The sequence below is a fragment of the Bubalus kerabau genome, chromosome 7 (assembly GCF_029407905.1).
Source record: "Bubalus kerabau isolate K-KA32 ecotype Philippines breed swamp buffalo chromosome 7, PCC_UOA_SB_1v2, whole genome shotgun sequence".
Classification (NCBI taxonomy): Eukaryota; Metazoa; Chordata; class Mammalia; order Artiodactyla; family Bovidae; genus Bubalus; species Bubalus kerabau.
In genome coordinates, this window is record NC_073630.1 from 97,465,347 (window position 1) to 97,489,685 (window position 24,339).

The 24,339-nt window shown below is 43.6% G+C and overlaps 2 protein-coding genes across 2 annotated transcripts in view; both read left to right on the forward strand.

The window, feature by feature from the left end:
* Window positions 1-8,449, forward strand: part of FRAS1 (Fraser extracellular matrix complex subunit 1) — a 330,441-nt gene extending 321,992 nt beyond the window's left edge. The window contains exons 72-74 of the mRNA XM_055587421.1: window positions 1,632-1,778; window positions 4,241-7,064; window positions 8,071-8,449. Of these exons, the coding sequence (XP_055443396.1) occupies window positions 1,632-1,778; window positions 4,241-4,834 (741 nt within the window). The 3' untranslated portion in view covers window positions 4,835-7,064; window positions 8,071-8,449. The remainder of the gene's footprint in view (window positions 1-1,631; window positions 1,779-4,240; window positions 7,065-8,070) is intronic.
* Window positions 8,450-15,247: 6,798 nt separating this feature from the next.
* The window catches only part of ANXA3 (annexin A3), a 71,355-nt gene continuing 62,263 nt past the window's right edge, over window positions 15,248-24,339 (forward strand). The window contains exons 1-2 of the mRNA XM_055588881.1: window positions 15,248-15,350; window positions 20,234-20,286. Coding sequence (XP_055444856.1) covers window positions 20,272-20,286 — 15 coding nt within the window. The 5' untranslated portion in view covers window positions 15,248-15,350; window positions 20,234-20,271. The remainder of the gene's footprint in view (window positions 15,351-20,233; window positions 20,287-24,339) is intronic.

A 24,339-nucleotide genomic window follows, 5' to 3' on the forward strand; every position in this document is an offset into this window, starting at 1 on the left:
AAGGGCAGATGCATGTCTAACGGCCAGTTCTTCCCCTGACAATCAGGGGGCAAGAGCTTTTATAGACAGAGGGAAGGGGTTACATACAGAAATAGTATGGTCAGCTCTGACAGTCATCAGTGGTCTGACCAGTCATCTTGATTGTCTTGATTACTGTTAGTCTTCAGTTCTAGAGTTCATTTGTTTCCATTTCTTTGCAATCAGTTCTCAGACCAGTGGCAGTTTGTATCATGGCTACAGTCTGGTCATCATGTACTTAACTTCTTCCACCTGGTGGGAGTTTCAGTAACTACAAGACACCTCACAGGATATGGCTCAGAATATTATCTATAGCCCTTGGTGCTGCTGCTGCTGCTGCTGCTGCTAAGTTGCTTCAGTCATGTCCGACTCTGTGCGACCCCATGGACGGGAGCCCACCAGGCTCCGCTGTCTTGGGATTCTCCAGGCAAGAGTATTATAGCCCTTGAGAAGGAGCTAAAGGTATTTGACTGTGCTTAATGACTACATTATTATTATTTGGTCTCCTTTGATTGTTTTCGTTTGTTTCTGCATTTTCTCACTTCTCTGATTAAACGTATTCTTTGGCCAAAGTTCTTCCACAGACAAAGGGCAGACTGAGGACGTGGAGGCAGGGGAGGGGCAAGGACCAGAGGGTCCTGCTCCATTTCAGCAAGACAAGCTGTCACTGACATTTTAGGAAGAGGAAAGACTAAGACAGTATTTCTCAGTGTGTCCCAGAGACCCCTCAGTGTATCCCCAGTATTCTTTCCGGGCCTCCACGAGGTCAAAACTACTTTCGTGATGATATGATGTTGCTTGTTTTTTTCACACTCATCCCCTCACACTTGCAGAGAGTATGCAGGTTTACTGATATGGAATCACAATTCGTACTGTGCCTAATCTTTAAAAAACACCACCTCCTGAGGTTTGATTTGGTATCAAAAAAGAATGTGCACAATTATCTGAAAAAGTTATTCAAACATTTCTCCCCCTTCCAGCTATTAATACATAAGCTTATGTGAGGCCAGATTGTCTTCACATACTTCAGCCAAAACAACATATCACAACTGATGGAAAATAGAAGCAATTATGAGAATCTACTTCTTTTCTAGTAATTTGCCAAAATGTAAAACAAGGCCAACTCTCTTTTTGGGTGGATATGAATATAGGTGTTTTCACTAAAAAATGTTACTTATGTTAACATGTAATGAGTTACTCATTTCTCTCTTAAAATGAATTAGTAAATATCTATATTTTTTCATTAAAAAAATTGTTCATTGTAGTATATCACAGTGTTAATTTTAATACAGTAAATATTGATAGATATAAATCACATAAAATGAAAGTTTTGAGACATCTTTAATTTTTAAGTCCTGAGGACACATAGCCTGAGAATTGCTGGTTGAGGCTATCTTACTTGTTATGTTTCAAGATCACAGAGGCCACCAAGTGTCCTCCCCCAGAGGGCAGTGAGTGCCCCGGGGCAGCAGTCTACTTAAGGCTCAGGTGAGGTCTCCTGCAGCACACGCTCCCCCGACCCAAAGGGTGACTGCCTCCTCCCTGTGACCGCCGCCTGCCAGTTCAGTGGCTCCATCTTGCTAGATCTTGTGTTTCTCTCTTCCAACTCCTAGGACCGCAGTCAGCCAGAAGTGACTGACAAGTACTTCCATGACGTGCCCTTTGAGGCCCATTTTGCTTCCGAGCTGCCTGATTTCCACGTGGTCAGCAGCATGCCAGGCGTGGATGGATTTACTCTGAAGGTAGACGCACTCTATAAGGTGAGTGTGGTGAGAATAGAAGTAGAGCACCAATTCACTTTAAAGGTTACAAAGAGGAGGATGACATCATCTCTGCAATGGCAGTTTCTTTTTATAGCATTCTTGCTGGCAGGTCTTTTTATTGTTGTTAAACTTACCATTGTTCAACCACTAAGTCCTGTCGAACTCCTTGTGACCCCGTGGACTGCAGCATGCAAGGCTTCCCTGTCCTTCACCATCTCCCAGAGTTCACCCAAGATCATGTCCATTGATTTGGTGATGCCATCCAACCATCTCATCCTCTGTTGCACTCTTCTTTTGTCTTCAGTCTTTCCCAGCATCGGGGTCTTGACTTCCCTGGTGACTCAGACAGGAAAGAATCAGCCTGCCATACAGGAGGCCTGGATTCGATCCCTGGGTTGGGAAGATCCCCTGGAGAAGGGAATGGCAACCCACTCTGGTTTTCTTGCCTGGAAAATTCCAAGGACAGAGGAGCCTGGCAGACTATAGTCCACAGGGTCGCAAACAGTCAGACATAACTGAGCAACTAACATACTCACCCCCAATTTTTTCATCTATCCAATAGACCAAAGCAATAATAAAATTCTTTAATTCGCATATAGTCTCATCATGGCTCTGTGCAGCACCCGCTGTTTTTCACAATCATGTGGAAATATTTAACAAAATCATAAATGCAATCTAGTGATTTAGAATGGTAAGAATTACTAGTATTTAATAAGCAAAAATACTCTTAAGTCCCAGTAATAAGCATGAATTTCCAAGATCAATTTCTACTCTTCTCCATCTTCAAATAGTAAGTCATGACCTTGAATTTCAGAACTATTATCACTCTTCAGAAGTTATTTCAAAATCATGGAGGGTCTCAATGGGTGGCAGATGAAAGGGAAATAAAATGCTTGATGACATAACCACTCAGAAGATGATCCAAAAAGTATTCAGATTTAGCAAATTTTTATCAAGTGTCTGTTTATTAAGCGCAGAGTAGGTGTTTAATGAATCTTTATTGAATGACTCTATTTTAGCTAAAGTTCATCAATGAATAGTAAATTAGCACACAAACCAGTGGAAGATCACTGGGAATGAATTGGTTATTAATACTATTACTCTACTTATGTTAATAATGACCAACAAATCATAAGCATTCACTAAGCTACAGAAACCCTAAAAGATAAATTCTTAGGGCTATTCCATGAACAAGTAGGGAAACAGAAAAAAATATGAATATTTGCCCTAAGATCACTTTAATTTGGATATAGACTAGAATCCCAAAATATTTGGTTCAGTTCTCTATTCAGACACCAACCATTGCTAATGCTTTTCTTTTTCTTTCTTTTTTTCCTATACTTCATCAAAATCTTTATTTATTCTGCTACAGTTATAGTGGCATACTTACTAACCCTTAAATGCACCACGCATAGTCTTACCTCAACATTTTTTAAAGGAGGCCAGTGACCAGTGATAGCCTGATTTATTCTATGACTTAAAAAAAAAAAAAGATTCTTTCTTTAGTGGATCAGTTCCCTTTCTTTTTTTTTAATTGAAATATATTTGATGTACAATGTTATGTTAGTTTCACATGTGATACATAGTGATTTGACATTTGCATACATTACGAAATGATCAGTGTGGTAAATCTAGTAACCATCTGTACCCATACAAAGTTATTACAGTATTAGCGGCCATATTCCTTATGCTGTGTATTACATCTCATGACTTCTTTATTTTATAGCTGGAGGTTTGTACCTCTTGAGCCCCTTCATGTATCCCAGCCCCCTACCCCCTCCTTCATCTGGCAACTAGCTATTTATTCTCTGTATCTGAATCTGTTTTCATTTTGTTTTGCTTGTCTTTTTTTTTTTTTTAACTCCACATATAAGTAAAATCATATGGTATTAGTCTTTCTCTGACTGACTTATTTCACTTAGTGTAATACTTTCTAGGGCTCCCCAGGTGGTTCAGTGGTAAAGAATCTGCTTGCCAATGCAGGAGATACAGGTTTGATCCCTGGGTTGGGAGGATCCCCTGGAGGAGGAAATGGCAACCCACTCCAGTATTCTTACCTGGAGAATCCTATGGACAGAGGAGCCTGGTGGGCCATAGTCCATGGGATCTCAAAGAGGTGGAAGTGACTGAGTACAGCCTGTACAGCCTAATAATTTCTAGGTCCATCCATGTTGGCACAAATGGCAAGATTTTTTTAATAGCTGAATAGTATTCCATTGTATGCATATATATACACCACATCTTCCTTTTCCATTCATCTGATGGACACTCAAGTTGTTTCCATATCCTGGCTATTGTAAATAGTGCAGCTGTGAACACTGGTGTAGCTAATGCTTTTCTTGAAACCATTTACCTATGGAAGCTTGTGGTGGGCAGTGGTCTTCCCGTTCCCTTCCTCAGCGGTGGTCTGTGGGCATCAGTGACATGTTCAGTTCATCTCCCATCTCCTCCTCCTGCAGGTGGAAGCAGGACACCAGTGGTACCTTCAGGTGATCTACATCATTGGTCCTGATACCATCTCAGGCCCCAGGGTCCAGCGCTCTCTCACGGCCCCTCTGAGGCGCCACCGAAGGGACCTGGCAGACCCCAGTGGCTGGCTGAGCCTTGACGAGTCCCTCATCTATGACAATGAAGGAGACCAAGTCAAGAATGGCACCAATATGAAGTCCCTGAACCTGGAGATGCAAGAGCCAGTCGTAGCTGCTTCTCTCTCCCAAACCGGGGCGTCTATCGGCAGCGCCCTTGCTGCCATCATGCTCCTACTTCTGGTGTCTTTGGTGGCTTGTTTCATCACCAGGAAATGCCAGAAACAGAGGAAGAAGCCGCCCACGGGGGACATCCTGGAGGAATACCCTCTGAATACCAAGGTGGACGTGCCCAAGAGGGGCGCAGACAGGGTGGAGAAAAATGTGGACAGACAGTACTGCACGGTGCGCAATGTGAACATCCTTGGTGAAGCCGAGCATGCGTACGTGTTCAGAGGCGCGAAAGTAAAGAAATTGAATCTGGAAGTCAGAGTTCACAACAATTTACAGGACGGAACAGAAGTTTAATGGAGGAGACCCATGTGTATTTTTTTTTCTAAAGTCATTTTTATAAAACGGGGGGAAAATACTGGTATTTTTATAATCTTGCCAATTAAAAAAGGGAATACAGTAGCGTTCAGTGGCGGAAGGCATACATCACTTGCATCAACTCACAACTGAGCTACCTCATGGGACAAAGAACCACTGAGACCCCAGAGGATGGAAGGAGTTCTTTCCGTGGATCCCATTAACAGTCTCTGCAGCAAATTGTTCCTTCTGTAAGGCTAGTCTTGGAAAGCCAGTGTTCAGAGTTAGGACTGGACTTAGGTCAGCAGAGGGAGCGCACAGGGATGTACTGAAAGGTCTCAAAGGCAGAAAGTGGCGGGGGTGGGGGCGGTGAGGGGGCAGTGCTTTTGGTCTCCACTCCCCTACCCTCCCCTCTAGCTCCAGCTCCCTTCTGCTTGCGCTTTTCTTGGGCGTCTGGACCGCAGAGTTCACATTGCTGACGCACAGATTCCACTCAGAATTCTGCTAATAAGCACCTATGTGTTTGCTCATGTGTCCAGTTGACAGTCTGCACTCTACATCCTCCGACTGTACTTTGCATCACCAACCCTTTTCACCTGGGGCTTTAAACTGCTCTGGACTAGAGCATTTCTCCGAGAAACCTCAGACTCTCCTGTCAGGCATCAGGCATGGGGGAAACCCCCTCCCACTTTATGGAGGGGGCACTGAAACCTGGGGGGAAGGAGGGACCTGGCAGGTGTCTCAGAGCACATCAGAGAGGCTCTGCGCCCTCGGCCCAGAGGATTTCCTTGTACCCAGCTGGTTTACACTGCAGCCAGGAGACATCCTCCCTGGAACAGGACGGCTGCCAGGCAAGATCGCTCCACTGTGCCCCTTTAGCCAACGTTGCCTGTGGGTGCTTAACACACCTACCACAGTTCCTGCTGCCCCAGGCTTTTCCCAGTCCGGTAATAGACAAGCCCTGTGCTTTGCTAGCTGTGGGGCTTTTATTTTGTTAGAGCTTCAGAGAAGTCAGTGATTTGTTTGAATAAAGCCAGTCAGGAGAAAGCTCAGGCCCCAAGTAAAATGGGAGTTGAGGATTCCCTGGTACTCACAGCACAAAAGGGCTAGTGCTCACAGCAGACGGAGTACTCGCTCAGCAAATACAGGCAGGGCTTCCGGTACAGTATTTCAGGGATTTCTCTTTTGAGGGTTCTTTTTTTGGTAGCTCAGGCACTTATTTTACCATATTAGCACAGCACATGACAAGGCCATGAACACATGGCCCTAAAATGATTTAGTGTTCGAATAGCAGCTTAATGATGTAGTACGTAGTGTGCACACCACTTGCTTTTGTGTTGTTTTGTTTCTGCTGAGTTGGCAAAAACATAAGCCTGCATGTCATGTTGTTTTGAACTGGAGGCACCTTTCTGTTGTTCGAGAGTAAAAGACACTTCCCCTTCCTGACACCCATCACACCTTTACTGCTGAGCAAATCGCAGAGCATTCACATGTGTAATATTTGTATTAGAGTTGAGCCTCACTCTGAGAACATTCCACATTGGAAGCACTTTGGTACTCAGAGCTAGAAAGAATGAACCATGTAAGGTTTCAAGCATCTCTGTTGGAGTCCAAGCTCCTTGAGAGGAGGGCGGGTGTGAGGCATGCCTTGGGTTCTCCAGCAAAGCCTGGCACATCACAAGCACTCCAGGAATATGTGTTAAGTGAACAAATAAATGGTGTCATGGGTGAAGGATAGAGGAGTCAATTTAGGGCAGGGGACAGAGAGTATGGTGCCAATATCATAAGGGCAAGTAGAGAAGAAAAAAAAACCTCTCCTGCTTGGATCATAAAATAGTCTTCTCACTGGGGCAGAGAAGCACCACTTCACACAGGCATGAATCTGGCATGACTTGAGGAGGACTGAACTGAGAAGCTGGAATAGCATGTTAACAGGAGGTGAGACTGTGAGTCAGTCTCCTGAGCAGGACAGTTGGAGGAGAGTTTGATGAGCATTCCAAGATGAGTGTGAGGCTTCCCTGGTGGCTCAGAGGTTAAAGCATCTGCCTGCAATGCAGGAGACCTGGGTTCGATCCCTGGGTCGGGAAGATCCCCTGGAGAAGGAAATGGCAACCCACTCCAGTATTCTTGCCTTGAGAATCCCATGGACGGAGGAACCTGGAGGGCTACAGTCCACGGGGCCGCAAAGAGTTGGACACGACTGAATGACTTAACTTTCTAACTTTCCAAGGTGAGTGTAAGTTTCTAAGGAAGGGAGAGTTGGAGAGATTGGGCCCCCAAACTCGATTCTCCTGCCTGCTCAGGTAAGACCTGCTGGGGTGTTTGGAGGTAGAATGTCTCTACTGGCCTCATGAACACCAAGAACTGTGTTTCATGACTAAAGAGTTCATCAACCCAGCACAGAATTCTCTCCAGAGCAATGAAGTTAAGAACCCGCCTGCCAAAGCAGGAGACACAGATTCGATCCCTTCATGGGGAAGATCCCCTGGAGAAGGAAATGGCAACCCACTCCAGTATTCTTGTCTGGAGAATCCCATGGACAGAGGAGCCTGGTGGACTACAGTCCGTGGGGTCTCAAGAGTCAGATAGGACTTAGCAACTAAACAAAAACAACCTATATTAGAAGGTTGCCACTATTTCTGCCAGAACAGAGCCAGACACTCGCGGAGCAACTTTTGATGTGGCCTGTTGTGTCTCACCACTCCTAGATGCCTGAGTGCTTACATGTGAAAGCAGCAGCTTCCCACTTGCTGGGAGAGCCTTCTGGCATGGCCCTTCCGATCCTACTAAACAGGGCACGTGAGTGGGAAGAGTGAGGACAGGAGGCAGAAGGGGGCTGGTGTGGGAAGGAGTGGAGGCTGATCTCAGCGCGCTCCTAGCAGCCTCTGTGGAAGGGTCTCAAGTGACCCTTGAGATAGTGAGTTGTCAGTGTGAAAGGGAAGTCCTTGGGATCATTTGTGCCCCCCTTCCTTTCTATCCTCCACCCCCACCACTTACACTTGATCTTTCTCTAGTGGATGCACACATGTGAAATAGGAGGTGTGCAGAGATGTAAAGCAGAGATGTACTGCTTCAATACAGAATTTTTCATTTCATTTTATACATCATATGAAGAAGCAGAAAATTTGCTGACTGACCTGGGATGCTATTCCAGTCAAAGCTCTCCTTTCAATTCTTCTAACTTGCTCACTAAGGCCGTGTGTGTGTTTTACTAACCTTTCCTACCATGCCTTTAGGTGAACAGGAACAAAAGCCCCTCAGGGGTTGCTATTTGCTATCACAAGCTGGCTGTGAAGGTTCAAAGAAAGAAGAGTCTGCACCTTTGCCCTCTGATTGTGCCCCAGGCCTCCTGGCCTCGTGTGGATTGATATGGGGAGATGCGGAAAGAGTGTGGGAATGTGTTTGCACAATCTTACGATGTCTAGTCTTGGTGTACCCTAGGTATTCATTCCCAGATACTACACACCTGCTCAGACTTGAGTAAAACATCTGTGGTGCTGTCAACCTGATTCCTTGACTCTGAAATGATTTTTGTATTTCCAGTACCAATCTGTGTGTTATGAATTTCTGATTTCTCCAATAGCATATGCCACTATATAAATTTGTATTAATAAATGGCAGTCTGTGTTTTATTTGCTGTGTTCATCTTACTAGATTCTTCATCTCATCAACAAAAGACAGTGCTATGGAGATGGCAAAATCATTCTAAAATTTGAGACATATTTTTTGGAGAAAATCCCTCTGAAGGGGTTGAATCTGAGACGTTCACTACTTGGGCTAAGATCAAGAATAAATTACCTATCCTCATATTATCATAGGTTATCATATTATCTTTTAATATTATATTATCATATTATCATAATAATTATATTATCTTTTGCCCTCTGTTGAAACCCCAGGAAAAGAAGAATAATTAAAATTTCCATGTGCAAAAGATGATCATCGATGCTGTATTTATCATCATAAAACCTTCTCAGGACACTTGAAATAGTGTGAAAATGACTATGTCCTTTTATGCAGGCACAAAGTTTATTTTAATATTTATTTTTATTTATTTATTTGGCAGTACCAGGTCTTTGTTGTGGCACGTGGGATCTTTAGTTGTGGCATGTAGGATCTAGTTCCCCAACCAAGGATCAAACCCGGGCCCTCTGCACTGGGAGTGTGGAGTCTCAGCCACTGGCCCACCAAAGACATCACTGGGCACAAAGATTTGTGTCCATAACTCACCCTGTAACTGACAAAAGCTCCAAATAAGAATTATTGGCTGGTGCAGGAAAAATGGCAGAGTCAGAATGAAACTGAGGCCAGGCATTCCGCAAGCCTGTCCTCCCTGAGAAACCAATGACAGTGATCACCAAGCCTCTGTTGGTACATTTGAATAGCACATTTGCAAACCCAGCAAGACTTGGGAAAGATTTTTCATGAAATCCGGGGAAGAGATGCCACAACCTAACCTAGGGTTTCCTTTTCCTTGGATGTTGCCATGGGCTTTGTGTAAACTTAACTTCCTCAGAATTTCCTATGATTGTCTTTGGCCTAAAAGCAGGCTCTCTGCCCCAGAGTGCAATTCTCTTGGGCCCATGAAGAAGCTGATTCAGGAACCAATCTATGAATTGCTAAGAGTGGCTATCAAAATGCTTCTTGAGACCTGAAATTTCATGGAAACTTGGAGGAAAGTGGCAGAAAATGAGTTCTCGTTTAGATTTTGCAATATCTCAGACTAGGGTTTTGAAGAAACATAATGAAAGCAGGTGAGGGAGACTATGGAGAATATCCTACTAGATTCAACCCCATGAAATTGCTAATTTTGTAAGTCAAAACAGTCCAGGATCAGTAGTTTACACCTCTCAACCTAATATTTAGATACCACAGTGTGTACTAAAGATTCTATTCCAAGTTTCCCTGATGGTCTAGTGGTTAAGAATCCACCTGCCAATGCAGTGCACACCAGTTCAGTCTCTGGTCCGGAAGATCCTACATGCTGTAGGGCAACGAAGCCTGTGAGCCACAACTACTGAGCCCACGTGCTTCAACTACTGAAGCCCAAGCATCCTGCAGCCTGTGCCCCACAGCAAGAGAAGCCCCTGCAGTGAGAAGCCCACGTAACACGCTTAGAGAGTAGCCCCAGTTTGCCTCCACTAGAGAGAGCCCGTGTGCAGCAATGAGGACCCAGCGACGTCAACACTAAATAAATAAATAAATAAAAATAGAAGTTTCTATCCCCAAATGAGCCTGTGATAGCTCTAACCAGGAGCACACTGCGACTAGCCCAGGTAAAATCCTAGGGACGATGTCAATATCATATTGGGCACACAGGTGGCGCTAGTGGTAAAGAACCCTCCTGCTAATGAAGAGACTCAGGAGACCTGGGTTTGAAGAACCCCTGGGAAGAACCCCTGGAGGAGGGCATGGCAACCGACTCTAGTATTCATGCCTGGAGAATCCCATGGACAGAGGAGCCTGATGAGCTACAGTCCATGGGGTCGCAAAGAGTCGGACACAATTGAAGCAACCTAACATGCACGCATGCCAGTCAAGATCAATGATTTCTTCACCTTCTCTACCTCATTCAGTCCTGGCTAAGACCCTGTAAAATAGTTGAAGATCATTGTCCCGGACAATTTTCTCTGAATGTTCCATATGAATCCCAGGATTTCAAGTATTTGCACAAACTGATATTGCTTAAATATGGTCCAAAGCTCCTATACCTCTGATTTTAATGCTTGTCCCAAGAAATCCAGCCACTTGATTGATACAAGAAAATAGCCCCATGGTGTAACTCTCTCTTAAAAAAACAAACAAACAAAAAAAAAAAGCACAAAAAGCTAGCAGAATTTTATCCCCATGGTCATTTTAATTTAAGGCTGCAGGCTACAGACCATGAGGTCACAAAGAGCTGGACATAACTGAGCACACACACAGCACCAAACTCCAAGACCAGCAAGTCAGAGAAGTTTATTAGAATCCAGGCTTTGGGAGAGTTTCTGTAAATTGTTAAATAAAATTAAAAAAAAAGTTTCATGATGTCTCCCTTAAACATTCCAACTAAATTAGGAATGTGTCCAAAATGCACCAGTAACTCACAGAAGTCCTTGTGCTGCTTATTCTGTTTGCCTTCACACCCATCCTCTGCCCCAATTCCTATGCTCCAGGAAACTGGCTTCTGAAATTGCTTCCCCAAGCCTTTCTTGGGCCCTTGGCCTCTACCTTCCCCACAGTGCTAGGCCCTGGTTGTGGCCATGCTTGCATCCTTCCTAGGCCACAGGTCCTGTCGGGCAGCTCTCTCCCATTTTATTATAATTTCCTATGACTTTCTAATATGACTTTGCACTACAATGTTATATTTGACTCTGAAATTGTTCTTTTTAGCAGAAAGAAAAGGGGACATAGGAAAGGCAGCTTCTTATAAAACTACAGCGTTGTTCAATGCATTCAGAATGGTGAAAGTTTCATCAAACAGTCTTTTCTGGGGTTTTTTTGGATGATGATAAACATGGTTTCTGGAATCCTAATATTTATCATTCTAATCATTTTACCATCTAAAATTTACTTCTGAGAAAATTCATCTTTTGAGGGAAAAGCATTAATTTTATAAATATACTGCAGCATGATTCTAGTTTAGATGGTGGTAACTGGGCAATTGTCACAACTAGAAAACCTCAAAAAACAAAGTGCATTTTGTTTTCAAGTTGCCATCCTAAAACCAAAGAGGTTAAACCCTGAACCTGGAGCAATTAAAATAAATCCTGCATGTAAACACCACGTGTTTCATATCCTTCTGGGTAGAAATCCAACTTTATTACTTCCTGGTTGTGTGGGACACAACTGGTAGAAGTTACTGAATCCCACTGAGCCTGTCTCTGAATTTGCAAAATACAGGTAATCACACCTAACTGAAGCTCTTCTGTAGACATGAAATAAGGCAATATATGCCAAGTGCATTTCTCAATGTCATATAAATTATGGGCTCTCAATACATATCCCCCTGTTGCTCCCATAATAATCCCAGAATGTTCCAGGATGAACTGGGACTTGATAATCTATGGTAGCAGTCCCTGAATGGGAGTCAGAAATTATAACAGAATGGAAGGCTGTTCTATCTTGGCAGAAAACTCAATGTGTTAGATTTGGAAGTCGGCTGGTTCCCTGGCACTGACTTGACAAGCAAAACCACCTCTCTGCTTTCTCGATTGAAGCTCCTCTTCCATTTAAGGAAGGATGTCCTCTTAAACAGGCTTCCCTGGTGGCTCAGCAGTAAAGGATCCACCTGCAGAGCAGGAGATGCAGGAGACCTGGGTTCCATCCCTGGGTGGGGAAGATTCCCTGGAGGAGGGCATGGCAACCCACTCCAGTATTCTTGCCTGGAGAATCCCATGGACAGAGAAGCCTGGCAGGCTGCAGTCCATGGGGTTGCAAAGAGTCGGACAGGACTGAGCGAATAACACACTTTGATCCAAATCAAAGGTTCAGAATCTGCACCTTTCAAAGCATGGTATAATGGCTTTGCAATAGCCCAAAGTTTGGTTTCCCTATGCAACAAAATCCCACCATTCCTAGGAAAACCTTGGAGTTGTCGCAGGCTTTTTCGTCTGTGCTCTAGATTTAATAATTGTTAGTTTCTCTAATTTTAAAAGAACTTATCATTTGGCCACCAATAAATTATAAAAAAACCTCTTATAGGCCTAACACAAACACACACAATAGAACAGCCTAGGAAGATCAGACAGAAATTTTCCACCTCAAAGATGTATAAAAACATACATGGGCCAAAGAACTAAATAGACATTTCTCCAAAGAAGACATACAGATGGCTAACAAACACATGAAAAGATGCTCAACATCACTCATTATCAGAGAAATGCAAATCAAAACCACTATGAGGTACTATTTCATACCAGCCAGAATGGCTGCGATCCAAAAGTCTACAAGTAATAAATGCTGGAGAGGGTGTGGAGAAAAGGGAACCCGCTTACACTGTTGGTGGGAATGCAAACTAGTACAGCCACTATGGAGAACAGTGTGGACATTCCTTAAAAAACTGGAAATAGAACTGCCTTATGATCCAGTAATCCCACTGCTGGGCATACACACTGAGGAAACCAGAAGGGAAAGAGACACGTGTACCCCAATGTTCATCGCAGCACTGTTTATAATAGCCAGGACATGGAAGCAACCTAGATGTCCATCAGCAGATGAATGGATAAGAAAGCCGTGGTACATATACACAATGGAGTATTACTCAGCCATTAAAAAGAATACATTTGAATCAGTTCTAACGAGGTGGATGAAACTGGAGCCTATTATACAGAGTGAAGTAAGCCGGAAAGAAAAACACCAATACAGTATACTAACGCATATATATGGAATTTAGAAAGATGGTAACAATAACCCTGTGTACGAGACAGCAAAAGAGACACTGATGTATAGAACAGTCTTATGGACTCTGTTGGAGAGGGAGAGGGTGGGAAGATTTGGGAGAATGGCATTGAAACATGTATAATATCATGTACGAAACGAGTTGCCAGTCCAGGTTCGATGCACGATACTGGATGCTTGGGGCTAGTGCACTGGGACGACCCAGAGGGATGGTATGGGGAGGGAGGAGGGCGGAGGGTTCAGGATGGGGAACACATGTATACCTGTGGCGGATTCATTTTGATATTTGGCAAAACTAATACAATTTTGTAAAGTTTAAAAATAAAATAAAATTTAAAATTAAAAAAAAAACAACATACTTTTCCCTCTAGGAAGTCTTTGTTTAAAGTTACCAAGCCAGCTTCTCCTTTTTTAAAAAAAAATCACCTTAATTACATACACAATAAAAAGATCTCCCTCAAAAAAAATTTTTTATGTGTGTGTGAGCACTTTTAATTTCCAATTAAGAAAATACTCGTCATAACTATAGGTTGCCAGTAATCTAGGGTTTTTCCTAAGGGACTCAGATGAAATCTTAGAATAAGTGCTTCCCATTCCAGCTCAAGCAGTTAGGGTCAGATGTCTGTGCTCACAAACCAAAGTAAACAAACCAAACCAAACCCTGATAGCAGGAAGTCACTAAAAACAAAACAAATGGCAAAGAGATGCCCAGAAGTCCAAAAACGAAATGGCAAGAATGCCCCAAATATGACTTTTGAGTACCACTAAGCCTGTGACGTATGTTCAAAGCGGTGTGTTACAAGTGGGGACCCCTTCTATAGGGAGACACCCCCAAACTGGAACTGCATCAGTTTCTCAAACGGAAAACATCATGAGGTGCACACCAGGGGACTTATCTAAATGCTAGTGAGTGTCTCCATATACCAGACGCCCCATTTCTGATCCTCCAATATCCAGTGTTTCTGGGATAGAAAGTTCAGGCTGGCATGAAAGAGAGAAGAAAAGTGCCCTCAGCCTTAGCAGCTGAAAGGGTAACTTCTCTCCTTTTCTCCATCACAGTCCCAGAGTTTCGCAACTAAGTTGGGACGCGGGTTGGTGTGATCCCAGCGCCTCCCTATGAAAGGAGTCCCTGGTGTTGCCATAGCCAAGGGGCCCTGTGGGGCCACCTGCCCGCCACCAACTGCCAGACAAGCCCCCAAATTGTTGCCAACCAAAATCTTGGCTTTTTCTGCCCACTGAAGCCGATTAAAAAAATACGGAGACAAAGTTTGGAGGTAATAGAAAGGTGGCTTTATTTCTCAGCTGGCAGAGAGGGCTGCCCTTCACCCCCAACCCCACCATGAGGAGTCTAGGGGATGAGAGCTCGCAATCAGGAGTCAGAGATGAGGAACAAAGGTGTTAGGATCTTGTCAAAGACACTGATAGGCTGGCACCAGTAACCCAGCAATTGAGCCTTGTAGTTTGGTGGCTCTGAGTCCTTATTTCTGGTATGTAACTACAAGGGGAAGGAAGTATTGCAAGGGTAAGCAAAGAATAATACGTACAAAATTTGGCGCCTGCATAGAGCGTAGAAAAGCAGGCTTAGTTGCAGATTGGCAGAGCTAGGAGCAATTAAAGTAAAAAAGAAAGAAGGAAGGAAAAAAAAAAAAATAAGGATGTTCAGGCCTGCTTACTGTTCTCTTTTTTGGTCTCAGGAAAGGGAAGGAAAAACTCATTCCTCTTTTTCCTTTTCACTGCAACGTGGGAACTGTCTCATCTTTGAATCCACAAAAAAACACGCATTGCAAAATATCTGAAAAAAACTTAATGTGACGGAGAAATGAAAATGGAAGACACAGGGTTTCACTATGAGGATGAGAAAAGAGGGTGGCAAAGTTTAGAGATTGCCCCCACACTCCATAGGGGAGGTCTAAGACGCACGTGTGGGGAACTGCAGCCCTGGGACCCGGGGCGCGGCTTCCCTTTTCCGGCCGCCGGTGGTGAGCAGGTGGAGCCGGGAGGAGGCGGAGGGGCTGGAGGAAGGGGTGCGGTCCCGGGGCGGGCTGCCGGGCGGGAGGGAGCGCGGAGCAGCGGCTCGCGGGGCGCACTCCCTCGCTGGCAGCTCTTCCGCACGCCGGCTCCCGCGGCGGCTCCCTAGGTAAGTTCAGCCTCCCCACGCCTAGCCGCAATCCTCTCCTGCTGCCCTCGCTGTCCTGCGGCCCGAATCCCCGGGTGAGCGTCGACCGGTTCCCCCGCAAGCTCAGCGCCGGGCTGGCATCCACGGCGCGGACCGACCCGGCTGCAGGGTGCAGGGTCCCGAGGGATGGGCCGGCATGGAGTCCACGGCCCGGGTTTCAGAATCAAGGAAGCCGAGGCCCCAGGCAGCAGAAGTGCCTGCCCTGAGAGGGTCACTCGGTCCTCGTCAGGGCTTGGCGCACGCTGACCAGCTTTTCATCACAGCGAGCGGCGCGGGGATGCAGTTGGCCATCTTGGTCTCCCCAACTCTGAAGGTCTTGGGAACAGAAAAAGAACGGGAGTTAGAATAGCCTTTCCGGTGCCTGGTGTCTCCGGAGTAGTTCTGAACTCGGTTCCGAGGACTTGGAAACCCACACATCCTTGTTAGCACGTCTTCCTCTTCACGTAGGCAATTTATTTTATTTCACCTGACTTTTTTAGGAGTTGAAAGTTTATTTAGATATTGGACGTTAGGCGCCCCAGAAGTTTGCTTTTCCCTCAAAAGACTCACCTTTTTCTTTGATTACAGTAGTCTGATTCACTGGACGTGAATCATTCCCCTGGCATTTGAGTCAACAGATATCTGAGTACTTATTGCAACTGACCATATATAGGAAATTGTGGTTTCCCTCTGGTCAAGAAGGTTCAGGGTCGCTGGAGGCCCCTTTGGCTGCTGATAAGAAGGTTATCTACGTCTATGACTTTATTTCGGTTTTGTTAAGTAAGTTCATTTGGGAGGAAGGAGGGGGAGGGATAAATTAGGAGATTGGAATCACCCTATACACACTACTATATATATATATAAAATAGGTAACTGATGAGGACATGTATAGCACAGAGAACTCTACTTAGTACTGTGCAATGGCCTGTGTGGGAACAGGGAAAAAAAGAGTGGATATATGTATAATCGATTCACTTTGCTGTATGCATGAAACTGACACAACACAGTGAATCCACTATACTCAAATAAATAAAAATAAAAAAAGAAGACAGTTGTAACATAGAGGGCTAAATTCTTTTTTTTTTAATATAAATGTATTTATTTTAATTGGAGGCTAATTACTTTACCATATTGTATTGGTTTTGCCATACATCAACATGAATCCGCCGGAGGGCCAAATTCTTATCAAGGATTTGTGTTCCACATACACAGACTTTGCCCTTTGGAGTAGCTACTTTCACAACTTAAAAAAAATCAACTTTGTGAAAATTGTAACTCATAAAAACATTACGCCATTTGCTCTCATGAAGGCAGAAAACTTCAGACTAGTAAGAAAAAGAATTGAAAAATGTAAAGAAAACCAGAGGGCTTCCCTGATAGTTCAGTTGGTAAAGAACCTGCCTGCAATGCAGGAGACCCCGGTTCAATTCCTGGGTCCGGAAGATCCCCTGGAACAGGGCTAGGCTATCCACTCCAATATTCTTGGACTTCCCTTGTGGCTCAGCTGGTAAAGAATCTACCTGCAATGCAGGAGATCTGAGTTCGATCCTTGGGTTGGGAAGATCCCCTGGAGAAGGGAAAGGCTACCCACTCCAGTATTCTGGCCTGGAGAATTCCATGGATTGTATATTCCATGGGGTCACAAAGAGTCAGACAAGACTGAGCGACTTTCACTTTCAAAGAAGACCAGAGCCTCGTTCCCAGAAGTCTATGGTTTTATAGAGACATTTGTTGAAATATAGGCACCAAAGAGGAAGTAAAGGAATTGATGTGAACACTCTAATCTTTCAGAAAATGGTGTTTTAAGGTTCTATCATTGGGTCATTTAGACTCCACTGTGGAGTAATTCTTAACTTCTTAGTTCAGTTCAGTCGCTCAGTTGTGTCTGACTCTTTGCAACGCTATGAACCACAGCACACCAGGCCTCCCTGTCCATCACCAACTTCTGGAGTTCACCCAAACCCATGTCCATTGAGTCGGTGAAGCCATCCAACCGTCCGTCTCGTCCTCTGCCATTCCTTTCTCCTCCTGCCCTCAATCTTTCCCAGCATCAGGATCTTTTCCAATGAGTCAGCTCTTTGCATCAGGTGGCAAAAGTATTGGAGTTTCGGCTTCAACATCAGTCCTTCCAGTGAACACCCAGGACTGATCTCCTTTAGGATGGACTGGTTGGATCTCTTTGCAGTCCAAGGGACTCTCAAGAGTCTTCTCCAACACCATAGTTCAAAAGCATCAATTCTTCAGTGCTCAGCTTTCTTTATAGTCCAACTCTCACATCCATACATAACTACTGAAAGAACCATAGCCTTGACTAGATGAACCTTTGTTGACAAAGTAATGTCTGCTTTTTAATATGCTAAGTTGGTCATAACTTTCCTTCCATGGAGTAAGCGTCTTTCAATTTCATGGCTGCAATCACCATCTACAGTGATTTTGGAGCCCAAAAAACTAAAGTCAGCCACTGTTTCCACTGTTTCCCCATCTATTTCCCATGAAGTGATGGGACTGGATGCCATGATCTTAGTTTTCTGAATGTTGAGCTTTAAGCCAACTTTTTCACTCTCCTCTTTCACTTTCATCAAGAGGTTCTTTAGGTCTTCTTCACTTCTGAAACCTGTGATAAATGTTCATAATTTACAAATTATACTGGATCAACACATATTGGGGCTTCTCAGGTGGCTCAGCAGGTAAAGAATTCGCTTACAGTGCAGGAGATGTGGATTCAATCCCTGGGTCGGGAAGATTCCCTGGAGGAGGGCATGGCAACCCACTCCGGTATTCTTGCCTGGAGAATCCAATGGACTACAGTCCATAGGGTCACAAAGATTCATACACGACTGAAGCCACTGAGCACATAAGCACGTATTGACCATTAGCTTTGACAGTGTATTGGCTGGGCACTAAAGTAAGTAAGAAACTTGGGGTTAAATGCATATCTTTGGAGTGTAACTGCCTACATTCAGTAGGAGGCCACTCACTCCTTGTGTGGCTGGAATGTAGCCTCCGTTTCGCAGCCAAACTCTGGTTGGCGGAACCTGCCCGTGCAGAACCCCTGGGTTCCAGAAGCTAACTGTACCGTGCCCTTGTGTATAAGGGATTTAAGCACCCTCAGATTTTGTTAAATGCTGGACAAGGTTGGGGAGAGGGCCTGGGACCATGGATATGAAGGGACTCTGGGACCATGGATGTGGAGGGACCGACTGTACCTTTCTGTGCCTCAGCTTCCTCATTTGCAACTTGGAGATGTTATAAATGATACCCGGCTCCCCTGGATCATTGTGAGGCTTATATTGAATCATTTATTCATTCCATAGCATTTTTTAGTGCTTTCTGTGCCCCAGTGAACAGACATGACAAAAATCTCTAGCCTTTCAGAATTGACCATATAGTGTTTTGGTATTATCTGCAACATAGTAGAAACTCAAAACATTTGCTGACATTATTAACACATATAATTTCATTTAATGCCAGCAGTGGCCATCCTCTCCCCTTTTATAAATGAGGAAACTGAGGCTCAAAGAGATTGTGTCTAGCTTTAAGGGGCAAAACCAGAACTGATGATATTTTGAATCCACTGTATGTTTAGAGGGATGTAGCATTAGCTGTTATAACTAGAGAGTCAACTGCCCTTCCATCACTTCCATCAGTGATTCTGAGAATATTGAGGCTAAATGTTTCTAGGGACTAATAATGTCATTTCCTGTTGAACTTTACTGTGGGCTATCACTGAATATTTAGAATATTTTGTTCCTGGGAAGAGTGGCAGCATGTTTGAACAATGTCTACGTATGACAGGATTCCCAGGATTCCCTACGTATGTGACTAGATTCCCAGTCAGGACTCTCTCAAAAAAATACCCCTTTATACCTACAGGCTCTACCAAGATATGGACCTTCCTCAAAAAGCAAGCATGTTTGTTTATAAAAGGCTGTAGACTTGGAGCCTTGTAAAATGTAAATGGAGATTTCAGAAACACAAGGATTCAAACTGAAGCTAGTTAAAAATTGGAGAAGAGGGGACACGTTTTTTTTGGTCCCTATGATGGTGGGAGGCTTCCCTGGTGACTCCGATGGTAAAGAGTCTGCCTGCAGTGCAGGAGACCCAGGTTCAAACCCTGGGTTGGGAAAATCCCCTGGAGAAGGAAATGGCAACCCACTCCAGTATTCTTGCCTGGAGAATCCCATGGACAGAGGAGCCTGTGGCTATAGTCCATGGGGTCACAAAGAGTCAAACAGGACTGAGCGACTTATCTTCCTTTTTTTTGCTTTCTCTATAACGGTAGTTAATAAGGAAGTCAGCAATCAATGTAGTTCTCCTGGATTATAAGTGAGTTAAAAATTGGCTTTCCAGTAAACATATTTGCAAACTTTTTGAGTACAGAGATTTTTTTCTTCTCTCTTGTTTTGAACCCTTCACAGGTCTAGCACAGGGCTTTACAGGTGACGCTAGTGGTAAAGAATCTGCCTGCCAATGCACAAAACACAAGAGATGCAGATTCATTCCTTGGTCAGGAAGATGCCCTGGAGTAGGAAGGAAATGGCAACCTGCTCGAGTATTATTGCCTGGGGAATTCCACGGACAGAGGAGCTTGGTGGGCTACAGTCCATAGGGTCGCAAAAGAGTTGGACGTGTCTGAACACAAACAGACACACACAGGTCTATCACAGTCCCTTGTAGCTAGTTATCAGCAAATATTTGTTTAGCAAATAGGGTACTTGATATTAGAGACAAGTCTTCTTCCTGAGATGGTTTCTCTTTGAATATTGGCTTCTGTTTCCTGGGTTTGAGTTTAGGGGTTAGACTGAGATGATTGTGCTCTGAATCCCAGGTTTATACCATTTGGTGCTTTATTTTTCTTTTAATAGGTTAGTGTGATCTCAACTCAAGAGAAAGGTGGGCTATCATGGCATCTATCTGGGTAAGTAAAAATCAAGCCTTTGTAACAGTAACTTATCCGAATCAAATAAAAATACAGAAGATCAAAATGTTAAGAAAAAGTTGAAATTCGATAAAAAGTTCCTGTGAAAAATTAACATGCCCTCAAAGCTAGAGGATGTCTAAAAATAAGAAAATATTAAAATGTATTGTAAAGGTACTTAGTTAAAATAATTTGTACTGAAATAGGGAGGTCAATAACAGAATAAATTATGTGATGTGGGAATTTATTATAAGAAAAGCCATTTTATATCAGAGAGGAGAAGGCTTATGTAATAAATGATGTTATGAAAACATCTAGCTATTTGAAAAAAAAAGGTAAATCTGTATTCCATCTCTCCTCTTTCATGAAACTAAATTTCAGATATTTTATCCAGATGGATAAAATATTGAAATGAAAGAGACAAAATATGGGTAAATTTTAAAAATTATCTTGGAGTGGGAAAAGCAGTTACAACCATAATACAAACCAAAAGCCTAAAAGAAAAATATCGATCTATTTATCTACATACAAATTTATAATTTATGACAGCAAGCAATACTATTAGTGGATTCAGAAGGGAACCCACAGGGGAAAAGCATTTGCAACACATTCGACAAAAGATTCATTTCATTAACATGAAAATAGCTTGAATAAATCAATACGAAAAATGAACTTGAAAAAGCTTTTGAGGGACATGAATAGGATATGAAAAGAATTACAAATAACATGCAAAACAAATACATAAAAAGATGCTATACATCACTGAGAAATAAGGAAATGTAAATAACACAATGAGAAATCATTTCTATCTAAGTATTGGTAAAGGTAAAAAAAAATGAACAAAGACCAGTGTTGCAGAGGATGTGGGCTGAGAGGCACTCTCATATTCTGTTTATGGAAGAATAAACTTGGCAGTCTTTGGGGGTGGTATTTTGGCAATATCTATCAGTGTCTAAATGCACACCCCCTGTAACCCAGTAATTCCACTTCTAGGTATTTATCACGCAGATAATACTTGCATAAGGTTGGAAAAATATAGGCTGATGGACATTCATTTATACTAATGAAAATATGCAGACAGCATAAGTGGCCATCTGTGGGGTATGGTATTACTCAGCTGTAACTTGTAGCCATTTTTATGTCATCACTTAAAGATGAGAAAAAGTGGGTCAGCTGTGTCTATATTGATATAAGAAAGTGTCCAAATATATATTAATAAATAAAAAATCAAGTTACAGAATAGTATGGACAGAGTGATTCTGTTTTAGAGAAAAAAAGAAAAGAAAAAATATATACATAAAGACTGTTTTCAATGCATCACCTTCCGTGCTCTGGTCTTTTTTAATGATGAAAATGCATCATATTTTATAACTGAGGGGCAGAGAGGCTTCAAGGGTAACTACAAGGGAGATATGAGCAGGTCTTGGTACACTCAGTGTTGGTAGGAGATGTATCATCATGAGGCTTTGCTTGGTGCCACACGATTCCCCATCACTGGTCAGTAGGCTGATCTTCTGCTTTCCAGATCTGAAATTCCTGTTGCTATCATGGCTCTCTAGAGCCTCCTTGGTGGTTCAGACAATAAAGAATCTGCCCGCAATGCAGGAGACCCTGGTTCGACCCCTGGGTCAGGAAGATCCCCTGGAGCAGGAAAGGGCGACCCAGTATCTTTGCCTGGAGAATCCTATGGACAGAGGAGCCTGGTGGGCCATGGGGCCTCAGAATCAGACATGACTGAGCTACTAACACAGCACTTCATTATGGCTATCTAGTCACGCTAATTACTTCAGTCATGTCCAACTCTGTGCAATCCTTTGGACAGTAGCCTGCCAGGCTCCTCAGTCCATAGGATTATCCAGGTTTCTGCCAAAACTCATACAGCCCTAAATTCTGAGTGTCATTTGATTATAATTTTCTAATATAAATCAGAAATAATCACTTGAATTCAAATCATGTCTTAATTTAAAATTTTCCCATTATTGTCATCAGTGGTGTGTGTGTGTGGTTAGTCACTCAGTTGGGTCCAACTCTTAGCGATTCCAAGGACTGTAGCCTGCCAAGCAGGCTACGGTCATCAGTGGTACACTGATAAATATTTCATGCCCAGCTTTGAAGTCACCACTGGACTCCTCTGTTCATGGGATTTTCCATGCAAGAATACTGGAGTAGGTTGCCATGCCCTTCTCCAGGAAATCTTCCCAACCCAGGGATCAAACCCACATCGCTTATGTCTACCTGCATTGCCAGGTGGGTTCTTTCTAGTAGAGTGATACAAAAAAAATTTCATCTCTCCAAAAAATTAGTCTCCCTCTAGCCCTTGTCCATTGGTTTATTAGTTGGTCTGGCTCTCCCGCTGACACACCTTCAGAGTCATGGCACATTTTCTGAAGGTCTGGGAGAGACCCAGGTAAGTATGAGAGAGGGTGTATTCATTTCCTACTGCTTTCATAAGCAGTCACCACACATTTAACAGCTTAAAACAGCATCCCTTTATTACTGCCACACGGTTATATACATTAGAGCCCAAAATGGGTCTCATGGCACTAAGATCAAGGACTCGGCAGGGCTGCCTTCCTTTCTGGAGACTTTGGGAAGAATCCGCCTCTGAGCTTATTTATATACGTGCATGCTCAGGCATGTCCTATTCTTTGTGACCCCATGGAAGTAGCCCACCAGGCTCCCTGTCCATGGAATTTTCCAGGCAAGGAAAGTAAAAACCCACTGGAGTGGGTTGCCATTTCCTCCTCCAGGACATCATCCAGACCCAGGGATCAAATCTGAGTCTCTTGCATCTCCTGCATTGGCAGGCAAATTCTTTACCACTGCCTTACGTGGGTTGTGGGCAAAATTCAGTTCCTTGCAGTCATGAGACTGAATTCCTTGCTGGCTGTCAGCAGGAGCTGTCCTTGTCTCCTGGAGGCCACTGCTAGTCCTTGTGGGTGGCCTCTACATCTTAGAGCAGCTACAGTGCATGGAATCCGTTTTGTGCTTTGCCTTCTCTCTAGCTTGCCCTTCTGGGGCCACACCTGGATAATCCAGGATAATTTCTCCATTTTGATTTTTTTTTTTTAATTTGCACTTTTTGGCTGTGTGAGTGGCATGTGAGATCTTAGTTCCCCGGCCAGAGATGGGACCCCTGTCCCCAGCAGTGGAAGCTCGGAGTCCTAACTAGTGGACCACCAGGAAAGTCCCTAATTTCTGTTTTAAGGTCTGGAACCTTAATTACATTTGCAAACTTCTTTAGTCATGTAACATTACATTTGCAGGGTCCAAGGATTACTGTGTGGACATTTTATTTGGGAGCCATGGTTCTGCCTACCAGAAGGGAATGGGAAGATTGGGCACCCAGTGACAGGAAAGAAGGGAAGGGAACAGAAAAGGGAAGCTGTGCTGTAGGTGGGCAATTGAGGGGTTCAGTGAAGAAGGAGGCTGTAGCCTGAGAGGGGCTCCCACTGCCTTGCTTTTTCTTTCCTATTTTCCTCCTCTCTCAAAAAACTACTTTTATGAGTGAGATGTATGAGAGCAAATATTAAAAACAACTCAGGGCTACTGTGGAAAACAGTATGATGGTTCTTCAAAAAATTAAAACTAGAACTATCAGGACTTCCCTGGTGTCCAGTGGTTGGGGCTCCCCACTCCCCTGGTGATTCAGACAATAAAGAATCTGACTGCAATGCAGGAGACCCAGGTTTGATTCCTGGGTTGGGAAGATCCCTTGGAGAAGGGAATGGCAACCCACTCCAGTGTTCTTGCTTTGAGAATTCCGTGGACAGAGGCTCCTGGTGGGCTACGGTCCATGCGGTCACAGAGAGTCGGACACAGTTGAGTCACTAATACTTTCGCTTTCACTGCCAGGGCGGGTCTGGGTTTGATCCCCAGTCAGGGGACTAGGATCCTGCATCTCACAAGGTGCGGCCAATAAATAAATAAAATAGAACTACCATATGATCCAGAAACCCCATTTCTGAGTAAATATCCAAAGAATTGAAAACAGGATCTTCAAGAGATATTTACACACTTAAGGTTCGTAGAAACATTATTCACAATAACTGA